The 23,059-nt window shown below is 33.7% G+C and overlaps 1 protein-coding gene across 1 annotated transcript in view; it reads left to right on the top strand.

Moving 5' to 3' along the window:
• The window catches only part of LRRIQ3 (leucine rich repeats and IQ motif containing 3), a 105,661-nt gene that overhangs the window by 1,197 nt on the left and 81,405 nt on the right, over positions 1–23,059 (top strand). Inside the window, exons 2-3 of the mRNA XM_037141088.2 lie at positions 18,344–18,592; positions 20,658–20,981. Of these exons, the coding sequence (XP_036996983.2) occupies positions 18,344–18,592; positions 20,658–20,981 (573 nt within the window). The remainder of the gene's footprint in view (positions 1–18,343; positions 18,593–20,657; positions 20,982–23,059) is intronic.

Genomic DNA, 23,059 nt, shown 5'->3' with positions numbered 1-23,059 from the left:
AGAATGACCATCAATTGAAATGGGAATATGGATATATGGGGAATGTTGGTAGGGTGGTAGGGAACATCCATTTTAAGCTTTTGTTTTGGATGTACAGAAGAAACATGTAGTTGTATAAAGTGCATGTGTAATGGAATTGTGTGTGTGTGCATTATACATAGGAGTCTGGAGTTCATGAGAGATGTCTGGGCTAGAGATACGATTTTGGGAGTTGTCGACATGCAGATGGAGTTCATTTTAAACTGTGGAATTAGATGAGATCTCAAGAGAAGAGACATCGATAGCCTATATGCTCAGGAACTATACATGCTAGAGCTAAATTAAACAATAAAAAATTAAACAAGAAAATTTTAGATAGTGATAAGAACTGTGAGGGAACTAGAAAGGGTGATATAATAGAGGGCATCATTTAGAGTATTAAACACAGTGTTTCTTGGACATGGGAAGGGTAACCATACAATGAATTTTATTTTTTGCCTAATATAAATACATTGCTCATATAAAATATGCTGGAAGTAATTATACCATATTAAAAGGTATGGTATTGGGTTTTCCTCTTTCTGTTTTTCTCTAATTTTTAAATATTTTAATTTTTAAGTAAAAAATGAAAAAATATTGTGTACTATATGAGTGAAAATACATTTCCTCAGCACTTGATTGTAGTTGGTATAAAAGTCTAGGTATTTCATTTCAGTTAATGAGGGGAGATCCCCCCAAAACCTCCTAATTGTCTTCTTGTAGTACAGGCTTCCCCTGCCAGGTGATATTCTAGTAACCCACCTGTGTCCAAGTAACAGCTGGTGTTGTGAGAGGCTGTGTTGGGCTGTAGTGAAAATTTTTTGAAGACTTTCAGTGCATTTGCCCATTTCATGATGGGTGATTTATGAGCATGGCACTGAGTGTTCAGCAGTTCTTGACCAAAATCGGTATGACCTCCATGCCACACCCTGCCTGTTCACCCGATCTCACCCTGAATGACTTTTTTTTTTGTTTCCTTGGATGAAAAATGTCCTCAAAGGGAAACATTTTGCCGATGTGGAAGAGATGAAACAAAACACTGCAGACGCCCTAAAAGGCATCAAAATCAAGTTCAAAAACCGTTTTGAGCAGTGGAAAACATTCTCAGTAGGTGTTCTGCATCAAATGGAGAGTACTTTGAAGGTGACTGAAGTTTAAAAATATAAGAATAAATACACAATTTTAATAAATGAGGTGTTCTTTTTGGCCCCACTTGTATATTTAATATCATCAAACTGTGATATAATTGTTTAAACAAGTATAAGGATATCATCAAACTGTGATATAATTGTTTAAACAAGTATAAGGCATAGTAATGATAAAATAAGCTAGTATAGCTAAGTAGTAAACCCATTATTCTGTACAAGTAAAACATAATGGAAATGATGTGTTTAATCTTAGATCCCACATTTTTAAAGACACATCAGGAAGAATGAACTATGATATTCTGAAAATTATACTCTGTAGAAGCATTTTGGCTTTTTTCTATGGGAGGACAAGAGTGTCTGAAGCGCCATAAAGAAGAATGAGATAATTTAAAAAACCTTGTTTAGATATACTTTGTATACCATGAACTTCAGCAATTTTAAGTGAACTACTCAATGATTTTTAGTGAATTAACTGAGTTGTGCATAATCACCACAATCTAGGTTAAAAACGTTTTCATCACCCAATAAGATTCTTTGTGCCCATTCACAGTTAATGGAAATCAGGTAGTTTTTTATTATTCTAGGAATAATGATGACTGCTTTGCAGAAATTGTAGAGAAGCACAATAACATTTTTTCTTCACATTAAAAACTTATTTTCCCTTTTAAATATTCTGTATTTATTTTTTAGTTTTTTAATGTTTTAAAATATTTTTTATTTAATTGTTGTCCAAGTACAGTTTTCTGTCTTTTACCCCCTTCCCAGCCCACCCCCCCCACCCAGTGCTCCTCACCTCCCACCCATTTTCACCCCTCTTAGTTTTTGTCCATGTATCCTTTATACTTGTTCCTGTGAATCCTTCCCCTTTTCCCCTGAAATTCCCTCCCCTTTCCCCTCTAGTCCCTGTCTGGAAAACTAAGAATAAATATGCCTTTTGACCCAGCAATTCCACTGCTAGCAGTATATCCTAAGAACCTTGAAACACCAATCCAAAAGAACCTCTGCACCCCAATGTTCATAGCAGCACAATTTAAAATAGCCAAGAGTTGGAAGCAACCTAGGTGCCCATCAGTAAATGAATGGATCCAAAAACTATGGTACATTTACATAATGGAATTCTATGCAACAGAAAGAAGGGAAGGAGCTCCTACCCTTTGCAACATCATGGATGGAACTTGAAAGCATTATGCTGAGTGAAAGAAGCCAGGTGGTGAAAGACAAATACCATATGATCTCACCTTTAACAGGAAACTAAATAACAAAACAAAAAGCAAGCAAAATATGTTTTTAGTTTTTATAGAATTTATTGGGGTGACTCTGGCTAACAAAATTATACAGGTTTCAGGTGCACAATTCTACAACACATCATCTGCACTCGGTATTGTGTGTTCAGCACTGCAAGTCAAGTTTGCATGCATTACTATTATTTGCTTAAAACTTCATTCGTCCCTGTTTATTAGAATAAGCTGAAGCTGAATGAAAAGGGTCCTGGATTATGGACCATGGGGCACATGGAGCATAGCTTGGTTAGTTCATGAGAGAACTGATATTTTTTAAACTATTTTTTATTTATTTTTGTTTTGTGTTTTATTTTTTCACATTTTTTATTGTTGTTCAAGTACAGTTGTCTCCATTTTCCTCTCACCACTCCCCCTCACTCCAGCCATCCCCACTTTGCACCCTTGGTCCTAACCCTCTTTGGTTTTGTCCACATGTCCTTTATACGTGTTCCTGACAACCCTTATTACTCGTGTTTCACCTCTGTGTAACCACTGTTCCTTCTTTTCCTTTCATTGACACAGCATAATTACCCAAAGTCCATAGTTCACCTTATGGTTCATTCTTGGGGTTGTGTATCCAGTGGGTTTGGACAAAGTGTAAGGACATGAATACATCATAAGTTCTACAGAAGAGTTTCACTGTCTGCAAATCCTCTCTGCTCTGCCTTTTTATTTTTTCCCACCCAAAACTCTGCAACTACTGAACTTTTTATTGTCTCCATAGGTTTTCTGGAATTTATACAGTTGGTATCCTGTAGTATGAATTCTTTCATATTGAATTCTTTCACTTAGTAATATGCATGTAAGTTTACACTATGTCTTTCATTGCAATGATAGCTAATTTTTTTTAGTATTGAGTACCATTCTGTTGTCCAGATGTAGCAGTGTATTCATTCATTCACTTGCTGAAGGTCATGTTGGTTGCTCCCAGGTTTTGGTGATTATGAATAAAACTTTGATATATGTTATGTGCAGTGTTGTGTGTGAAAATAAGTATTCAACTGCTTTGGGTAAATACTAAGACTTGCAATGATTGGATCTTATAGTAAGAGTATGTTAATTTAATAAGAAATAGCCAAACTGTCTTCCAAAGTGGCTGTACCATTTCACATTCTTACCAGCAATGAATGAGTACTTCTGTCACTCCACATTATTTTCAGCATTTGGTGATGTCAGTGATCAGGATTTTGGCCATTCTAATATGTGTGCAATGGTATCTCATTATTGCTTTAATTTGCATTTCTCAGTTGATAAATGGTGGAGTAACTTTCATATGCTTATTTGCCATCTGTGTATGTTCTTTAGTTAAGTATCTGTGAAGCTATTTGGCCTATTTTAAAATCTTGTTCATTTTCTTATTTAGTTTTAAGAATTCTTTGCATATCTTGGATCAAAGTTTTTTTAAATCAGATTTGTCTTTTGCAAATATTTTCTCCCAGTCTGTGACTTCTCTTTTCATTCATTTGACATCATCTCTTTCAACGCATACTCTTTAATTAAGTCCAGGTTGTAAAATATTTCTTTAATGGGTTATGCTTTTGATGTTGTATCTAAAAAATCATTGTAATACCTAAAGTCATTTAGGCTTTTTTCCTGTTATCTTGTAGGAGTTACTTAGTTTTGTGGTTTATATTTAGGTCATAGATTCATTTTGAATTAATTTTTCTAGAGTTGTAAAGTCTGCATCTACATTCATTTTTTTGTATTTCTCATTGTTTCAGCATCATATGCTGAAAGACTATCTTTTCTTCATTCTGTTGCCTTTGGTCCTTTGTGAAGAAAGATCATAAACACAGAAAACAGACTGATGGTTGCCAGAGGCGTGTGGGGTTGGGGACATGGGTGAAAAACCTGAGGGATTAAAATTATAAATTGGTGGTTACAAAATAGTCACAGGGATGTAAAGTACAGCATAGAGAATGTAGTCAGTAATATTGTGATAACTGTGTATGGTGCCAGGTAGGTACTTGGAAATATCAGGGGGAACATTTTGTAAAGTATATGATTGTCTAGGTACTATGCTGTATGCCTGAAAATAACAAGAATATTGAATATAAACCATAATGAAAAAATTTTAGAACATAAAATATGAAACAATGGAAAAAAGACTTTTTAACAAAAAGTATTAATGATGGAACACTTGCCTTGTCAAATATCAGAACATAATATTATCTATTCTATTAACTAAATATTATCATAAAATGTAATTTGTTTCCTTACTGTTGAGTTTTAAGAGAGGGTTTTTTTTTTATAACAGTCTTCTATCAGATGTGTCTTCTGCAAGTGTGTTCTCCCAGTCTGTGGCTTATCTCCTATTTCCCTTAATATTGTCTTTCACAGACCAGGAGTTTTCATTTTAATGAAGCCTATCTTATCAATCATTTCTTTAATGTGTGTTGTCTATTGTGTTGTATCTAAAAAGTCTTTACCCAAGGTCATGTAGGTTTTCTGCTGTGTTCTGTTTGAGGACTTTCATAGTTTTGTATTTTGTAGTTAGGTCTATGATCTATTTTGAGTTAACTTTTGTGAAAGGTGTAAGGCCGGTGTCTAAATTTATTTCCTGCTTGTGGTTGTCCAGTTGTTTTAGCATCATTTGCTGAAGAGATGATCTTTTCTCCATTGTATTGCCTTTGGCTCTTTGTCCAAGATAAGTTAACTATATTATCTCTGTCTGTTTCTGAGCTCTCTATTTTGTTCCATTGATCCATCTTTTTAAAATACAACACCATCTTGACTATTATAACTTTATAATATAGTCTTGGCAGTAGGGTAGTGTTATATTCCTCCAACTTTGTGTTTTTTCTTCAATATTATGTTAGGTATTGTGGATGTTTTGCTCAGCAAAAATCAGTTTTTAGAATCAGTTTTAAAATTAGTTTTTTGTATTGATAAAATAATTTGCTAAAATATTGAATGCAAATTACATTATTGCATTGAATCTATAGATCAAATGGGAAAGATCTAACATCTTGACAATATTGAGTCTTTCTATTCCTGAACATGAAGTCTCTTACTGTTTATTTAGTTCTCTTTTAATTTGCTCATTAGCATTTTTCTGTTTTCCTCCTGTGGATCTTATACATATTTCATTGCATTTATGCCTAAATATTTTATTTTGTGGGGTTCTAGTATAAATGGTATTGTGTTTTTCATTTCAAATTTTACTTGATCATTGCTAGTATATAGGGTAACAATTAAATGACTTGTGTTAATCTTGAATCTGCAACCTTATTATAAGCACTTATTAGTTCTGGAGGGGTTTTTTTGTTGATTTTTAAATTTTCTACATAAACAATTATGTCTCTGTGAACAATGACAGTTTTATTTTCTCCTTCCCAATCTATACACTTTTATTTTATTTTTGTTTTATTGTGTTAGCTAGGATTTTCAGTATGATGTTGAAAAGCAATGATGAGTTGATAGAGCCTTACCTTGAACCTCATCTTAGTGGAAAGGCTTGTCTCACCATTGAGCATGATGTTAGCCATAGATTTTTGGTAGATTTTGTTTATCAAGTTGAAGAAATTCTCCTCTATTCCTAGTTTACTGAGAGATTTTATCATGAATGTGTATTGGATTTTGTCAAATGCTTTTTCTGCATTCATTGATATGATCATGTGATTTTTCTTTTTAAGCCTGTTAGTGTGATGATTACATTAATTGGTTTTTGAATATTGAGCCACTCTTGCATACCTGGGATAAATTTCACTTGGTAGAAGGAGTGTGATTATTTTTTTCTGCATTGTTGGATTTGATTTACAAAATTTTTTTCAGGAGTTATACATCTGTTTTCAAGAAAAATATGGGTCTGTAGTTCTCCATTTTTAATTTAAGCTTTATTGTAGTTTTTTCCATTAGCATTTAGTCCCTTTATACCCCCCCTTCCCTGTGAGTGATCACCACACTATTGTTCATGTCCATGAATCTGTTATCCTTTTTGCTCAATTTCTCCTCCCCCCAATCTCCAGTCCCCTTCCCCAGATGTCACCCTGCTCTCCATCTTTGTAGTTCTCTTCTCTTATAATGTCTTTGTCAGACCTGAGTATTCAGATAATGCTGGCCTCTTAGGAAAAGTTAGAAACTATTCCTTTTGCTTTTACACTTTGAAAGATACTGTAGACAATTGGTAAAATGTCTTCCTTACATTTTGGTAGAATTCCCCAGTGAACCCTTTTGGGCCTGGTGCTTTCTGTTTTGGAATGCTGTTAGTTATTGATTCAATTCCTTTCATATGTATAGACCTGTTAAGATTGTTTGTTTATTCTTGCATGCGTTTTGGCTTTCAAGGAATGGGTAATTCTAATCTAGGTTATCAAATTTGTCTACATGGAGTTGTTTGTAGTACTTCTTTATTATCCATCTAATGTTCATGGGATCTGAAGCATTGTTTCCTCTTTAATTTCTGACATTAATAATTAATGTTTTCTCTCTTATTTCTTTGCCTGGCTAAAAGTTTATCAATTTCACTGATCTTTTCAAAAAACCAGCTTTGGGTTTACTGATTTTTCTATTGATTTCCTGTTTTCCATTTCATTGATTTTTGCTCTCATTCTTTTTATTTTCTTCTGCTTACTTTGCATTTAGTTTACGCTTCTTTTTTCTAGTTTCTTAAGGTGGAAAATTTAAATTATTGCTTTTAGATCTTTCTTATTTTGTAACATATGCCTTAATGGTATAAATTTTCCTTTAAGCACTGCTTTTGCTGCATCCTACATGTGTTTTATTTTTACTTAGTTAACAGTATTTTAAAGTTTATATTGAGATCCTTTTTGGTACATGTATTATTCAGAAATGTATTATTTACACATATTTTGGGACTTTCCAGCTATCTTTCTGTTATTGGTGTCTAGTTTAATTCCACTGTGATTTGGGGAAGACAATGTATGATTTCTACTTTTTTGAGTTTGTTAAGATAGCCCAGAATTTGGTATATTTTGGCAAATGTTTTATGTGAGCTTTGTATAGATGTGTATATTGTTGTTATTGCATGAAGTAGTTTGTATATTTCAATTATATCCATTTGATTCATGGTGTTGTTGAGTCAACTACTGATTTTCTGTCTGCTGCATTTGTCCATTTTAGATAGAGGGGTATTGAAGTCTCCAGTTATGAAAGCTGATTCATCTGCTTCTTGCAGTTCTATCAGTTTTGCTTCATACACTTTTACCTCTGTTGTTAGGTGCATAAACTTTATTGATTGTTGTGTCTTCTTGAAGAAATGATCTTGGTATCATTACACAATGCCTTTGTCCTTGATCACATTCCTTGCTTTAAAGTATATTCTTTCTGAAGTTAGTATAACTTCTCCTGATTTCTTTTTACTAGTGTTATTATAGTGTGTCTTTCTCCATCACTTTATTTCAATGCCTTTATATTTATTTATTTTTTTTAAATTTTTTATTTTTTTAAGATTTTATTTATTTATCTTTAGAGGGGAAGGGAAGGAGAGAGGGAGAGAAATATCAATGTGTGGTTGCCTCTCATGTGTCCCCTGCTGGGAACTGGTTTGCATCCCAGGCATGTGCCCTGACTGAAATTGAACTGCGATTCTTTGGTTCGCAGGCCCGTGCTCAATCCACTGAGCTACACCAGCCAGGGCCTCAATGCCTTTATATTTAAAGTGAATTTCTTGTGCGCAACATGTAATTGAGTATTTTTTTCTGTTTCCTCCGACGACATCTCTTTTAACTGATGCATTTAGACCATTGATGTTCATGCTAATTATTTATACAGTTGGAATATTATTTGTTCTGTTTTCCACAGTTTTCTATTTGTTGCCATTGTTTTTTGCAATTATTTTTGTCTTCTGCTCTTTTTCTACTTTTCTGGTTTTAATTGAACACTGGATGTTATTATTCCATTTTATATATACTTTGTTAGCATATTGGTTATAGTTCTTATTTTATTTTTTTAACCATTTGTCTTAAAGTTTGCCGTACACATTTACAACTAATTCAGTTTCATTTATATAAATAACACTATATCCCTTCCCACGTAGTGTAAGTATATTATAATAAGAAAACAAATCTGTTTCCTCTCTTCCATCTCATATATAACTGCTGTCTTTAATTTCACATATGTAAGCATCCATATGTATGTATATGTGACATATATGTGAGCATAGGCAATTACACACATTGTTTGCTCTTAGTATTTTGACTAATTTTTATGAGGTAAATCAATTAGGAATAAAAAATATTTTTATTTTACCTACACTTATTTTTTAACCATTGCTCTTCTTCACTTTATATGGAGCTGAGTTTCTGAACTGTATTTTATTCCTTTCTTCTAAAGAATTCTTTTAACATTTCTTCCAAGGCAGGTCTGCCGGCAACAAGTGTTCTCAGTGTTTGTCTGTCTGAATCTTTATTTTTCCATCACCATGAAGGGTAATTTCACAGGGTACAGAATTCTAGTTTTTTGGTTTTTGTCCCAACACTTTATTTCACTCACTGTCTTCCCGCTTGCCTGGTTTCCTAGGAGAATCAGCTGTAATTCTTATCTTTGTTTTTTTTGGAGAAAAGGTCTTTCCTCTGGATGTTTTTCATGAAGTAGTTTTATCTTTTATTTCCTGTAGCTTCCTTAGTTTTTTGCAGGGTATCTGAAATGGACTGTACAATAACAAATATACTTGTCACAATATGGGCATGGGACTTTATTTTCAGAAGGCAGTTGGTGAAGAATATAAATTAGAATAACCAATAAGTAAATACAGTTTGTTACTTTTAATAAAAATATATTAACAATGTAACTTTAGAATGTCTGTTTCAGGAATGTTAACCATTGTTGTTTACGTTGCAAGAAGCAAATACTTGCTGTTCTAAATTTTTCTTACTAAGAGGTTGTGATTTCTGTGAAGATGTTTTTCTGGATATTTTGAGCACTTTTCATTGTTGTATATTCATCTTCTGGCTCATCACCTTTTAGTTTTTGTCTGGCTTATAGTGTACAAATGTGGATTAAAAATAAAAGTTAAACACTGATATTTTCAAAAAAGCTTTAGTAAAACAAATATGTGGCCTTCTAAATTTTGGAAAGCGAACATATTTAAATGGGAAAAAAGATATCTTGATTACAAGTAAATCTTGACTTCTTATTCCAAAAGACTTTTCATTGTATTTGAAAACATGTAGTGTAATGTTTTAAAGAATCAAAGTCATTTATATTAACTTATAAACCTATAAGATTTTATTTTCACTTTCCAAAACAATCCCTCTTCTTCATTTTTAAAGGAAATGTCTGTAATATAAAGTCATGGCAAATTTTTATCCAAACAGGATTGATTCAACAAATCTGTTGGCCAAATAAAAAGTACTTGTAAGATATAATTGCTTTGTTTATGATGGCCTTAAATTTATTCTAAACTAAAACAAATATAAGATATTATTATTTATAATTCTTAAAGTTAGATCTTTGAAAATAAACTTTATTTTTATTCCCCCTTCCTGATTTTATTTTATGTGCAGTATCTCAGTAGCTATTGTGATAATTATGGACTGCAGGGTCCAGAATTCCATTCCATTTAATAATTATCATAACTAATGCTTTCAAAATGAGTTACTGCAACATGGACCATCAAACCTAACATTATATTTTAATACACTATAACTTAATGTTAAAGTGTATTAAGTTAACATTAAGTTAACTTAATAATAAGTTAACATTATTATTAATAAGTTGCTATTATTATCTAAAATTTCTTTTTTTTAAGCATTTTTTAAATTTAATTATTTTTCAAGTACAGTTTTCTGTCTTTTACTCCCATCCCAGCCCACCCCCCAGTGCTCCCCACCTCCCTCCCATTTCCACCCCCCTTAGTTTTTGTCCATGTGTCCTTTATACTTGTTCCTGTGAATCCTTCCCCTTTTCCCCTGAAATTTTCTCCCCTCTAGTCCCTGTCAACCTGTTCGGTACTTCAGTGACTTTGGTTATATTTAGCTTGCTTGTTTTGTTGTTTAGCTTCCTGTTAAAGGTGAGATCATATGGTATTTGTCTTTCACCGCCTGGCTTTTTTCACTCAGCATAATGCTTTCCAGTTCCATCCATGCAGTTGCAAATGGTAGGAGCTCCTTGCTTCATTCTGCTGCATAGAATTCCATTGTATAAATGTACTATAGTTTTTGGATCCATTCATTTACTGATGGGCACCTAGGTTGCTTCCAACTCTTGGCTGTTGTAAATTGTGCTGCTATGAACATTGGGGTGCATAGGTTCTTTTGTATTGATGTTTCAAGGATTCTTAGGATATACTCCTAGCAGTGGAATTGCTAGGTCAAAAGGCATATTAATTTTTAGTTTTCTTAGAAAATTCCATACTGTTTTCCATAGTGGTTGTACCAGTCTGCAATCCCACCAACAGTGAACTAGGGTCCCCTTTTCCTGGCAACCTCTCCAACATTTGTTGTTTGTTGCTTTGTTTATGATACCCATCCTGACCAGTGTAAAGTGGTATCTCATGTAGTTTTAATTTGCATCTCTCTGATAGCTAGTGATATTGAGCATCTTTTCATGTGTCTCTGGATCCTCTGTATGTCCTCCTTGGAGAAGTGTCTATTCAAGTCCTTTGCCCATTTTTTAATTGGGTTGCTTGTATTCTTAGAGTGGAGTCATGTGAGTTCTTTGTATATTTTGGAGATTAAACCTTTGTCTGAGGTATCATTGGCAGATATGTTTTCCCATACAGCTGGTTCTATTTTTATCTTAATACTGTTTTCTTTAGCCATGCAGAGCTTTTTATTTTGATGAGATTCCATTTGTTTATTCTTTCCTTTATGTCCCTTGCTCTAGGGGACATGTCAGTAAAAATGTTGCTGTGTGAAATATCTGAGATTTTCTTGCCTCTGTTTTCCTCTAGGACTTTAATGGTGTCATGGCTTATATTTAAGTCTTTTATCCACCTTGAATTTATTTTGGTGTATGGTGTAAGTTGGTGCTCAAGTTTCATTTTTTTGCATGTAGCTGTCCAGTTCTCCCAACACCATTTGTTGAAGAGGCTATCTTTACTCCATTTTGTGTTACTGCCCCCTTTGTCGAATATTAATTGACCGCAGAGACTTGGGTTTATTTCCGGGCTCTCTGTTCTGTTCCATTGGTCTATGTGCCTATTTTTATGCCAGTACCAGGCTGTTTTGATTACAGTGGCCTTGTAATACAGTTTGATATCAGGTATTGTGATCCCTCCTACTTTGTTCTTCTTTCTCAAAATTGCAGCTGCTATTCAGGGTCATTTATGGTTCCGTATAAATTTTTGAAGTGTTTGTTCTATGTCTGTGAAATATGGCATTGGTACTTCAATAGGTATTGCATTGAATCTGTAATTGCTTTGGATCGTATGGACATTTTGATGATGTTAATTCTTCCGATCCATGAACAGGGTATATGTTTCCATTTGTTTGCGTCTTCCTTGATTTCTTTCTTCAGTGTTGGGTAGGTTTCTGTATACAGGTCTTTTACCTCCTTGGTTAGGTTTATTCCTAGGTATTTTTTTATTTTTGCTTTTGGGAAAGCAAATGGGACTTTTTTCTTGATTTCAGCTTCTGATGTTTCATTGTTAGTGTACAAAAATGCCTTTGATATCTGGATATTGACTTTGTATCCCACTGTTTTGCCAAATTCATTAATTAGTTGAAGCAGTTTTTTGGTATAGTCTATAGGATTTTCCATATACACTATCATGTCATCTCCAAACAATGACAGTTTTGTTTCCTCTTTCCTGATTCGGATGCCTTTTATTTCCTTTTCTTGTCTGATCGCCGTGGCTAAAACTTCCAACACTATATTGAATAGAAGTGGTGAAAGTGGACAACCTTGTCTTGTTCCTGATCTTAGTGGAAAAGCTTTCAGTGTTTGCCCATTGAGTATGATGTTTGCTGTAGGTCTCTCATATATGGCCCTTATTATGTTGAGGAATGCTCTCTCTATTCCCACTTTTCTGAGTGTTTTTATCATAAATCGGTGCTGTAGCTTATCAAAAGGTTTTTCTGCATCTATTGATATGATCATGTGATTTTTGTCTTTGCTTTTGTTTATGTGATGAATTACATTTACTGATTTGCAGATATTGAACCATTCTTGCATCCGTGAGATGAATCCCAGTTGGTCATGGTATATGATCTCTTTAATGTGTTGTTGGATGCAGTTTGCCAATAGTTTGTTGAAGATTTTAGCATCTGTGTTCATCAGTGATATTGGCCTGAAGTTTTCTTTCTATGTTGTGTCTTTACCTGGTTTTGGGATTAGGATGATGCTAGCTTCATAAAAAGAGTTTGGGAGTCTTCCATTATTTTGGATTTCTTGGAATAGTGTGAAGGATAGGGGTTAGATTTTCCTTAAATCCTTTGTAGAATTCTCCTGTAAAACCATTTTGTCCAGGGCTTTTCTGTGATGGGAGTTTTTTGATTACTGCTTCAATTTCATCTGCTGTTATTGGTCTGTTCAGGCCTTTTGCTTCTTCTTCATTGAGTTTTAGAAGATTATATTTTTCTAGAAATTTGTCTATTTCACCTAGGTTTTCAAATCTCTTGGCATACAGTTCTTCATAGTTATTTCTTACAGTTCTTTGTGTTTCTGTGGTGTCAGTTGTAATCTCTCCTCTTTCATTTCTGATTGTGTTTATTTGGGTCCTTTCTCTTTTTTCCTTGATGAGCCTGCTTAAAGGCTTGTTGATTTTGTTTATCTTTTCAAAAAACCAGCTCCTGGATTCATTGATCCTTAGAATTGTGCCTTTAGTCTCTATGTCATTTAATTCTGCTCTGATCTTGGTTATTTCCTTCCTTCTACTTGCTCTGGGCTGTCTTTGTTGTTGTTCCTTGAGTTCTTGTGGGCATAGGGTTAGGTTGTTTAAATGTTCCTATCTTTTTTAGGTAGGCCTTTATTTCTATGAAGGACTGACTTCGCTGTGTCCCATAAGTTTTGGGTTGTTGTGAGCTCATTTTCATTTGTTTCCAGAAACTTTTTGATTTCTTCCCTAATTTCATTCTTGTCCCGTTCATTATTTAATAGCATGCTATTCAATGTTCATGATTTTGAATGTTTTGAGCTGTTTCCTTTGGGGTTGGTTTCCGGTTTCAGTCCCTTGTGGTTGGAGGAAATGCTTGGTATGATTTCAGTTTTCTTAAATTTGTCGAGGCTTGTTTTGTGTCCTATCATGTGGTCTGTCTTTGAATATGATCCATGTGTATTTGAAAATAATGTGAATTTAGCTTCTTTGGGATAAAGGGCTCTCTCTATATATCAGTTAAGTCCATTTCATCTAGGGCATTGTTCAATGCCACAGTAACTTCATTGATATTTTGTTTGGAAGATCTGTCCATTTTTGACAGTGGGGTGTTAAAATCCCCCACTATAATTGTGTTGCTGTCAATATCTTTCTTGAAGTCCTCTAAGATTTTCTTTATATATTTGGGTGCTCCTATGTTGGGTACATATATATTTACAATGTTTATGTCTTCTTGGTGTATTCTTTTCTTGAGTATTATGAAGTGACCTTCTGGGTCTCTCTTTATGGCCCTTTTTATGAAGTCTGTTTTCTCTGATATGAGTATTGCTACCCTGTTTTTTTCCTGTCTGTTTGCTTGGAAAATTTATTTACAGCCCTTCACTTTTAGTCTGTGTAGTTGTTTTGTTCTGAGGTGGGTCTCTTGTAGGCAGCATGTGTATGGATCATGCTTTCTTATCCATTCAGCTATTCTGTATATTTTGACTGGAGCATTTAATCCATTTACATTTAAGGTTATTATTGATAGGTACTTATTCATGGCCATTTTTGTACCTGTGTTCCTCTCTGCCTCTCTCTTTTCCTTCCTTTCCTTAGAACAGTCCCTTTAGCAGTCTTCCTCTTCCAGTCGGTATCCTGGTGTTCACTGCTTTCACTTTCTCTTTTTATGTGATCAGTTGGAGGGGAAGGCAGAATGGTTTATGACAGCAGGGGAGTATTCTATGATATTTACAGTAGCAACCGGTAGAGAAGAGATAGGAGATGTTTAGGCTATGTACAGTGTTAACTGTGATCTTCAACCCAACCAGGCACTTTTAAGAAAGGATGGAAAGAAGATAAGACTCTTGTTGGGGAGGGAAGGATTGTGAGTTGGATCTAGAAAGCAGTGAGGTTGTGGGAGTGGTGAGATTCTGAGGTAAGGTGAGAGTAAAGGATAGTAAATAGGTGTAGTGTGTGAGAGAATAGAGTTAACCACTACAGTAATAGAGTTCAGGAAACTGTGAAGTGGGCTAAGATCCGGGAGGGGTGATGTGAAGTATTTACAATTGTATGGAACAGCCATTATTTACAATAATATTAGAGCAACAATCATAGGACACAATGTATGTGATCTGGATAATGGGGGTATAGAACTTTGAGCAGTGTGCTAAAGGAACACAAGTGAGGTGAAGGATAGTAAATTAGCAGCAATACACTGTGGAAGAGAGAACAGGGGAAACCTGTCAAATGATACAATATAACCAGCCAAGACAAAGAAGACTATACTGAAAGAGGAGGAATACAAAGATACTATTAAAATAAAAGATGTAAGAATAATGAAAAATACAACTATGCAGTAGTTTGTAGTTTCTGTGCAATAGCAAAGTGAAATTTGTGTCACTGTCTCAACTGTTGGGATGCCCCCTGTTTGGGTCAAACTCTGGTCCTTTCACAGTTCCAAGTTTTTTGTCTCACTTTTGGGTATTTAAAAAAAAAGGCAGGAGAAAGAAGGAAGAAGAGATAAAATTGGAAAGAAAAGGAGGAATAAAACAAAGAAGGAAAGAGAGGAAAAAGGTTTTGAAAGATAAAACAATAATAAAAATTAAAAAAATAAAAGATTACTTAAACAAACAAACAAAAAAACAAACAAACAAACAAATCTCTTGATTTGAAACAGGCCATACCGTTTTTTCTGGTTTTGCTGGCTGTAGCAGGCTGAGGGCTAACTGGTATGGCCTTTCTTGTGTACTCAGCCAGTCTTGCAAGCACTGTCCCAAGAGCTAGTCTGGCATCTCTCCCCAGTGCCCCAGGCCAGGGATCCAGGTCTTCTTTATAGCGCTCTTTTCCTAGGGGTCATTGAGGTGGGCTGGGGTGGGCCAGCGAGCCTGAGTCCTGCAGGCTTGGGTGTGAACCCTTCCCAGTGCTATGGGGAAACGCAGGGCCTTCTGCACAACCTCGGGATTGCTGCCCAACTGGGTGAGGAGTAAGCCCAGGGGCTGTCACAGGAGAATCCCCCAAACAGTTTTACTTTTTGAGAAATTCCTCCTACTCAAGCCTACTGCTCAATACAGCCCAATTCTCCACCCAGACCAGTGACTATCTGGGTCAGAGCCCAACACTGTGACTCTCAACTCTCCCAAGCTGGTGACCACAAACTCGAGGGATGCTCAAGGCCCTTGTGTGTTTGCCTCTTTGTCTTTATTCCCCTCTCTGCAACGTCAAGCAACCAGGTCTCTCCTGGTGCTGCTCAAACCCTGCTTGGCTGGGGAAGGAGTGGGCATTTGACTCGACTCTCTCCCAAGGACTCTGTGGCAGGCCAGCTGCTCCCAAGGAGTCTGTGGTAGATCCAGCACCAGGCACTGGGCCTGGGGCTACAGCCGCTTCCCCATGGTGGTCCCTGGAACCTTACTGTCCTGCAGCCGTCTCCTTACTGTCTGGTTTTTCAGTGTGGTCTCTTATTTGCATATATGCTGGGGTACTGTTGGCTGTTTGCTCTGTTCCTCCGCAGATTGGCCAGGTTTTTCTCCTGTGTGTAGGGGGAAGTGGAATCTGCTCCCTCTTAGTCCAGCTCCCTCCTAGTCCATTGCCATCTTCGAACTCTCTACTTATTTTTTTTTTAAGATTTTATTTATCTATCTTTAGAGGGGAAGGGGGGAAGGAGAGAGGGAGAGAAACATCAATGTATGGTTGCCTTTTGTGCATCCCCTGCTGGGAACTGGCCTGCAGGGAACCGGCCTGCAACCCAGAATGTGCCCTGACTGGGAATTGAACCATGATCCTGTGGTTCGCAGGCCCGCGCTCAATCCACTGTGCTACACCAGCCAGTCTACTTATTTTTTAAAAATTTGTCCCACTTAAGAATAAGTATTTTAATTGAAGCTTAATTCACATTCACATACCATAAAAGAAACTCCTTTAAAGTGTAAATTCAGTGAAAAAATATTTTAAAACAAAACAATAACTTGTTTGTCAAGACCTCTTCATATTATTGTATTCTAAATGATCAATTTTGATGTTTTCATGGTGTGAAATGCTTCCATTGACTATATCACAATATTTCATTTAGTTAATACCACCTTTTAAGACATTTAGGACATGTCATATTTTTACTATCATATACCATATTTAATGAATTCCTGTGTAGCATCATCTTTTTCATATCCATTGTTATTTCTTATATATTTTATTACAGTATAACTAACATATTTATTTTACATGTACAACATAATGCTTAATATTTGTGTATCACTGCAAAAAGTCTTATTCACATCTGTCACCATATATAGTTACAAAATTATTTTCTGTTGCCATGAGAATTTTTAAGATTTACTCTCTTAAAAACATTCAAATATTCAATCATTATTGTTAACTATAGCACCAAGCTGTACATTACTTCCCATGATTTACTTTTTTTAATAAGATTGGATGTCTTGTAACAATTCTACCATACTAACACACTGTGTTAATAGGAAAATTGTGTGTTGAAGGTCGAATATGAGGGAGTATAAATTCCTTGGTCCCCAGTCCAAAGTCTCTGATAAAGTAGATGTGATATAAGACCCAGGAAATCTGCCTCTATTGATTTTTTAAGTGATTGATATTTAGAGTTTGAGGATTATACTTCTAGCCCTTGGCTAGTATGTGAAAAGTAGCCAGCCTTTTATAGAGTGCAAGGTTTTATCTGGATTGTCACATATATGCTCATTTGGATTTTGCTGACCCAGTTTACCTCCACATGGTAGGATAGATTTTTCCAGTGGGGGGGGAGTGGTTAATCTTAACCAAACACTCAGATTGGTCACTTGAGCCCGTGTATTCTCTCCTAAACTATCACTGGGTTACTGACTGCCTTTTATGAAAGCTGAAATTACCCACAGTAAGGGAAATTTCATATATATAAGAAATACTGTATGAAATTACACCAAAAAGCACTGAACCAGAAGTTTTAGATAAACTTAGTCAAATTTGAAACAATTAGAATTGTAGGTTTTAATTGCTTAATAGAATTAAACAAATGTAGCATGGGGCAAAGTAGGTTTACAGTTTTGATAAAGTGAAACAGAGTTTATTCTCATCATTATTTATTAATTATTATATTATTTTCCAAATGGACAACTGTAAACCTACTTTTGCCCCACCATATATAAGGAGATTGCTAATGATCTCTTTAGAAAATAAATATTTGTTACAGTTGAAACCCTGCATTGCCCTGAAAGTTTACTTAGCTGAATGTTTTTAGCCCCTTCAACAAAAAGTACCGCTTTTTGGACTTAGGAGTTAATAATTAAAAACGTTTCTTTATTTAAAAGATCTTTTAACAAAAATTATTATACGAGGTATGCTAAGGTGTACTTTTCCTTATTTGTTTGTTTTAGTTGTCTTGTTAAGATGTGATATTTTAGTATCAACTATTCAACTGTATACCTGAGAAAATGAATTCCATTTTCTCTAAATATTTGGGGGAAAAGGAAGTATTTCTTCCTCTTACTGGTTAATTTATTGGTGAGGGCAACAATATATTTTTGAGTTGTTATATAAATGTTATGCCCTGAGATAGATTTTATGGGAATTAGATTTTTAAAAAATAACTTAGTTTCTACCCATTTTTACTCTCACTATCTATTAGCAAATGTTTTGTTTTCATATAGTGTTATTTTTGGAAGTTGAAAAAACTTTTAAAAGGAATTTACCATTTTTTCTAGATGTTTCATGGAACTATCACAGAAGAGCTAATCAGTCATGAAGAATGGAGTCACTATAATCAAAACATAATAGAAGATCAGAAAGATTTTGTTTTTGTGAAGTTCAATGGTCTTCATTTAAAATCTATGGAAAATTTGCGACCTTGCATCTCTCTCAGAGTATGCATCTTCTCAAACAACTTTATTACAGATATCAGTGCACTTCAGAGTTGTATAAAATTAGTCAAACTTGATCTCCATGGAAATCAGGTGAGCAATAGCCATTTCAGACATTTTCATATAAATTCAATTATGTTTAATAAGCACTATTTATTTACAATATATCTCATGGATGGCCTTTCAAATAAATATAAACAAAAACTTAAATAAAATCAAAATGCAAAAATAAAATTTCAAATATAATCAAACATTTTAAATGAAAAACACATAAATAAACTCAGTGATTTGTTTTATTTCTTAAATCCATAGTCTGGACTAAGAATACTTCTTCTTAATTATTTTTTAGATGACATGTAATGGATGTATAACATTATATTAGTTTCATTGTACAACATGGTGACTCAATATTTGTCCATATTGTGAAATGATCACGATGTTCCACTTAACGTTTGTCACCACATTGTTACACAGCAGACATATAATTTTCAAATATTTTCTTCCATTTGGTCAGTTGCCATTGCATTTTAGTGATGGTTTCCTTTGCTATGGAGAGCTTTTATTTCATTTCACTTGTTTATTTTTTGTTTTTGTTGCCTTATTTTCTTGTTTTTGTATTAAAAATACATATCACCAACATCACTAAGAACTATTACAGGAAGCTCTCTGCCTATCTTTTCTGCTAGAATTTTTATGGTTCTAGGTCTTCTATTCAAGGGTCTAATCCATTTTGGGATGTAATATATGATATTGTCCCATGTTTTATTCTTTGGCATGTGTCTGTCCAATTTCCCCAACATTGTTTATTGATGAGACTGTCCTTTCCGTCTTGTATATTCTTGGCTCCTTTGTTGCAAATCAAATGACCATATACATGTGCATTTATTTCTGAGCTCTGTATTCTGTTCCATTGAACTATCTGGTTTAATGTCAATACCATATAATTACTATAGCTTTCAAATATAGTTTGAAATGAGGGAATATGGTGCCTCAAGCTTTGTTCTCTCTAAATTTCTTTGGCTATTTAGGTTTTTTCCAAATTTTACAATTGTTTTATTTCTGTGAAAATGCCACTGGAATTTTTTATAGGAATTGCATGGATTCTATAGAATGTTTTGGTTAGTATGGATATTTTGAATAATATTCTTTCAATCCTTGAATAAAGAATATATTTTCATTCATTTATATCTTCTTTAATTCTTTTATAATGTCTTATAGTTTTCAGTGTAAAGGTATTTCACCTTCTTCATTAAGAATATTCCTAGGTATTTTTTGGTGTAAAAACCCATAAATAGGATTTAAAAAATTTTTTGTTATGATAGTTTGTTATCATTGTATGGAGATACAACAGATTTTTACATACTGATACTGTATTCTGCAATTTTGTTTAATTCATTTATTAGTTTTAATAATATTTTGGTGGAGACTTTCTGTTTTTTTTCCTGTATAATACTATTTGGTGTTACCTGTATATGGTTACAGCTTTACTTCTTCCTTTCCAATTTGGATGCCTTTTATTTCTTTTTCTTCCTTAATTTCTTGGTTTGGACTTCCAATAATATATTGAATAAAAGAGGCTAGAGTGGGCTTCCTCTCTTGTTCCTGATCTTGGAGAAATTTTCAAATTTTCACCACCGAGTATGATAACTGTGGGCTTATATCATATTTGGCCTTTATTATGTTGAGATATTTTCTTCTATATCCACTTTTTATAGTTTTTATCATAATTGGATACAGAATTTGTCAAGTGCTTTTTCTGCCTCCATTGAGAGGATAATATGATTTTTATCTTGTATTTAATTAGTGTGCTGTTATCATATTGTTTGATTTGACTTTTAATTATGTACGTAAACTTTTCTACTTTAGAGAATTTTAAAGAGTCAGCCTATTCCTAAGGAATTTTTACTGAATGAAGTATATATGTTTATTCATTTAATTACTCTAATAATGGTAGCTTATTTTAGATGTCAGGTGTTGTTGTGTTTTTTACACTAGTCATCATTTTAGTAACTAGAAATTATGTTTGTTTTTACTAGTGAGAAATTTTTCATTTGGGAAAATACAAAATTTAAAAAGATGTTTAATATATTTTATTTTCCATGCAATCAATAGAAATTTTATATTTGTATTTAATATACTATTATTAATAATATTTTAGGTAAAGAGTCTACCAGATGACAAGTTTTGGAGTAGACTAAAAAACCTAAAACTTCTCTATCTCCACAATAATGGGTTTGCAAACTTGAAGAATGTGTGCACGTTATCCGCCTGTCCGAGCCTCGTTGCCCTCACCATGTTTGATTGCCCAGTAAGCCTTAACAAAGCATATAGACAGACCCTTGTCAACAGTGTACGTAGTCTCAAAGCCTTGGATCGTCATGTGATTTCTGATGAAGAAATAATTCAGACCTGGCATCTTCCTGAAAGATTCAAAACATATAACCAGCGGCTTTTCTTTAATTTCTGCCCTGCTTTGAAAAAGGTAAATGGTTTTATTAGAATTTGTTTTAAGTAAATTTATAGAAATGAAATTTTAGCTTCGAATGTCCATCTGTATGTAAATTATATAAAGCTAATACCTGCACCATTCATGTAAGATATTTTATACTAGTCAGTATATTAATAATGTGTTCTATCTGAAATTTATTAAAAAGTTTGTATATTTACTACAAAATAATTATTGAGTAGAAAAGTACTAAATTATAGAGAAACAAATACATACATATGTGCGTGTATGTATATATGTGTATCTATATATATAATGTTTTAGTATCTGTAAGGATATGTAGCTTACATATTATAAAGTTCCCCCATTTTGCATATATGATTTAATGTAATATATGATTTAATAAATAAATGTGCTATATAACCATCTCCAAAACAATGTCAGAAGTTGTCACCACTCCCAAAGTTTCCGTCATGCCCATTTGCAGTTGATCCCTACTCCCCCGCAATCCTAGGTAACATTGATCTGTTTTCTGTCTCCATAAATTTGCTTTCTAGACATTTAATGTAAAGGAATCACACAATATGTAGTCTTTTCCATTCGTCTGCTTTCAGTTTGTGTGATGTGTATGAGGCTTATTTCTGTTTTAACACGAATTAGTGGTTTGTTCCTTTTGATTGCTAAATAACATTTTATTATATATATACTATATTTTCTTTGTCTTTTCATCAACTGATGGACATTGGATTATTTCCAATTTTTGATCTTATGACTAATGCTGCTATTAACACCTACATGCATGTATCACACATATGTTTTTGTTTTTCTTGGGTAGATTCTCAGGAGTGCAGTTGCTGGGATGCATGATAATTTTATGTTTAACTTGTTAAGAAGCTGAATTGCCTTCTAAAAAGTGGAAACCATTGGTCCAGTCCTGTTCTAGTTTCTTTATGTCTTTGGAAACTCTTAGTGTTTTCAGCATTTTGCGCTATAGACATTTTAGTGGGTGTGAAGTTATATTTTATTTGTGGATTTAATTTTTATTTCTCTAATAAGTACCAATAAGCATCTTTTCATCTGTTTATGAACTATTCATCTATCTTTTTGGGTAAAGTGCTATGGAGATTTCTCTGACTAAAGTGGGTTGTTTGTCTTATTGAGCTGTAAGAGTAGACATCTGGATAAGTCCTTTATCAGATATATGGATTGTGAATATTTTCTGCCATTCTATAGCTTGTCTTTTCATTTTCTTATTGGTCTCTTTTGAAGCAGAAAAGTTTGGAGTTTTACGAGCTTCAATTTTATTAATTTTTTATGTATCATGCTTTTGGTGGTGTATTTTAAGAACTCGACCTAAATCCAGGTCACAATTTTTTTCTTTCTTCTAGAAATTTAATAATTTTAGTTATGAAATTTAGATCTATGTGTTTTACCTTGAATGAATTTTTATGCATCATGTGAAGTAAGGGCATAAGTTTGTTTTTGCATGTGGTTATTCAATTATACTAACCCCACTTGTTGAAAAGAGTATTTTCCCCAGAGAATTATCTTGACATGTGTCAAAAATAAATTGATCATAAATATAAAGATTTATTTCTAGACTCTCATTTTTTCCAGTGGTGTATTTATTGATTCTTATGATATTATCACACAGTCTTCTTACTGTAGATTTGTAGTTAAGTTTTGAAATAGGGAGTCTGAGTCCTCCAACTTTGCCCTTTTAAAAAAAATCTTGACTTAGCTATTCAAGGCCCCTGGTATTTACAAATGAATTTTAGTATCAGCTTATCAATTTCAACAATGATTACTGCTGCAATAGTGATAAAGATTCCATTGAATTTTATACATCAGTTTATGGAGAATTGCCATCTTTAAAATAGTGAGTATTCTCATTCTTAAATGTGGACTGTCCCTTTATTTAGGTGTTCTTTAATTCTCTGAGAAATGCTTTGTAGTTTTCACTGTACAAGTCTTGCACTTATTTTGTTAAAATATTTTAGGATTTTTATTTGATCTACAAATAGAATCATTTACTTAATTTTATATTTGGATTTTTGTTGCTTATATATATATGTGTGCGTGTATGTGTATATATATATACATATGTATATATA

Source organism: Artibeus jamaicensis, unplaced genomic scaffold, assembly GCF_021234435.1.
Source record: "Artibeus jamaicensis isolate MK-2021 breed Jamaican fruit bat unplaced genomic scaffold, CSHL_Jam_final scaffold_1019, whole genome shotgun sequence".
Taxonomy (NCBI): domain Eukaryota; kingdom Metazoa; phylum Chordata; class Mammalia; order Chiroptera; family Phyllostomidae; genus Artibeus; species Artibeus jamaicensis.
The sequence above is the reverse complement of the archived record's forward strand: the minus strand, read 5'-3'. Positions and strand labels throughout refer to the sequence as shown.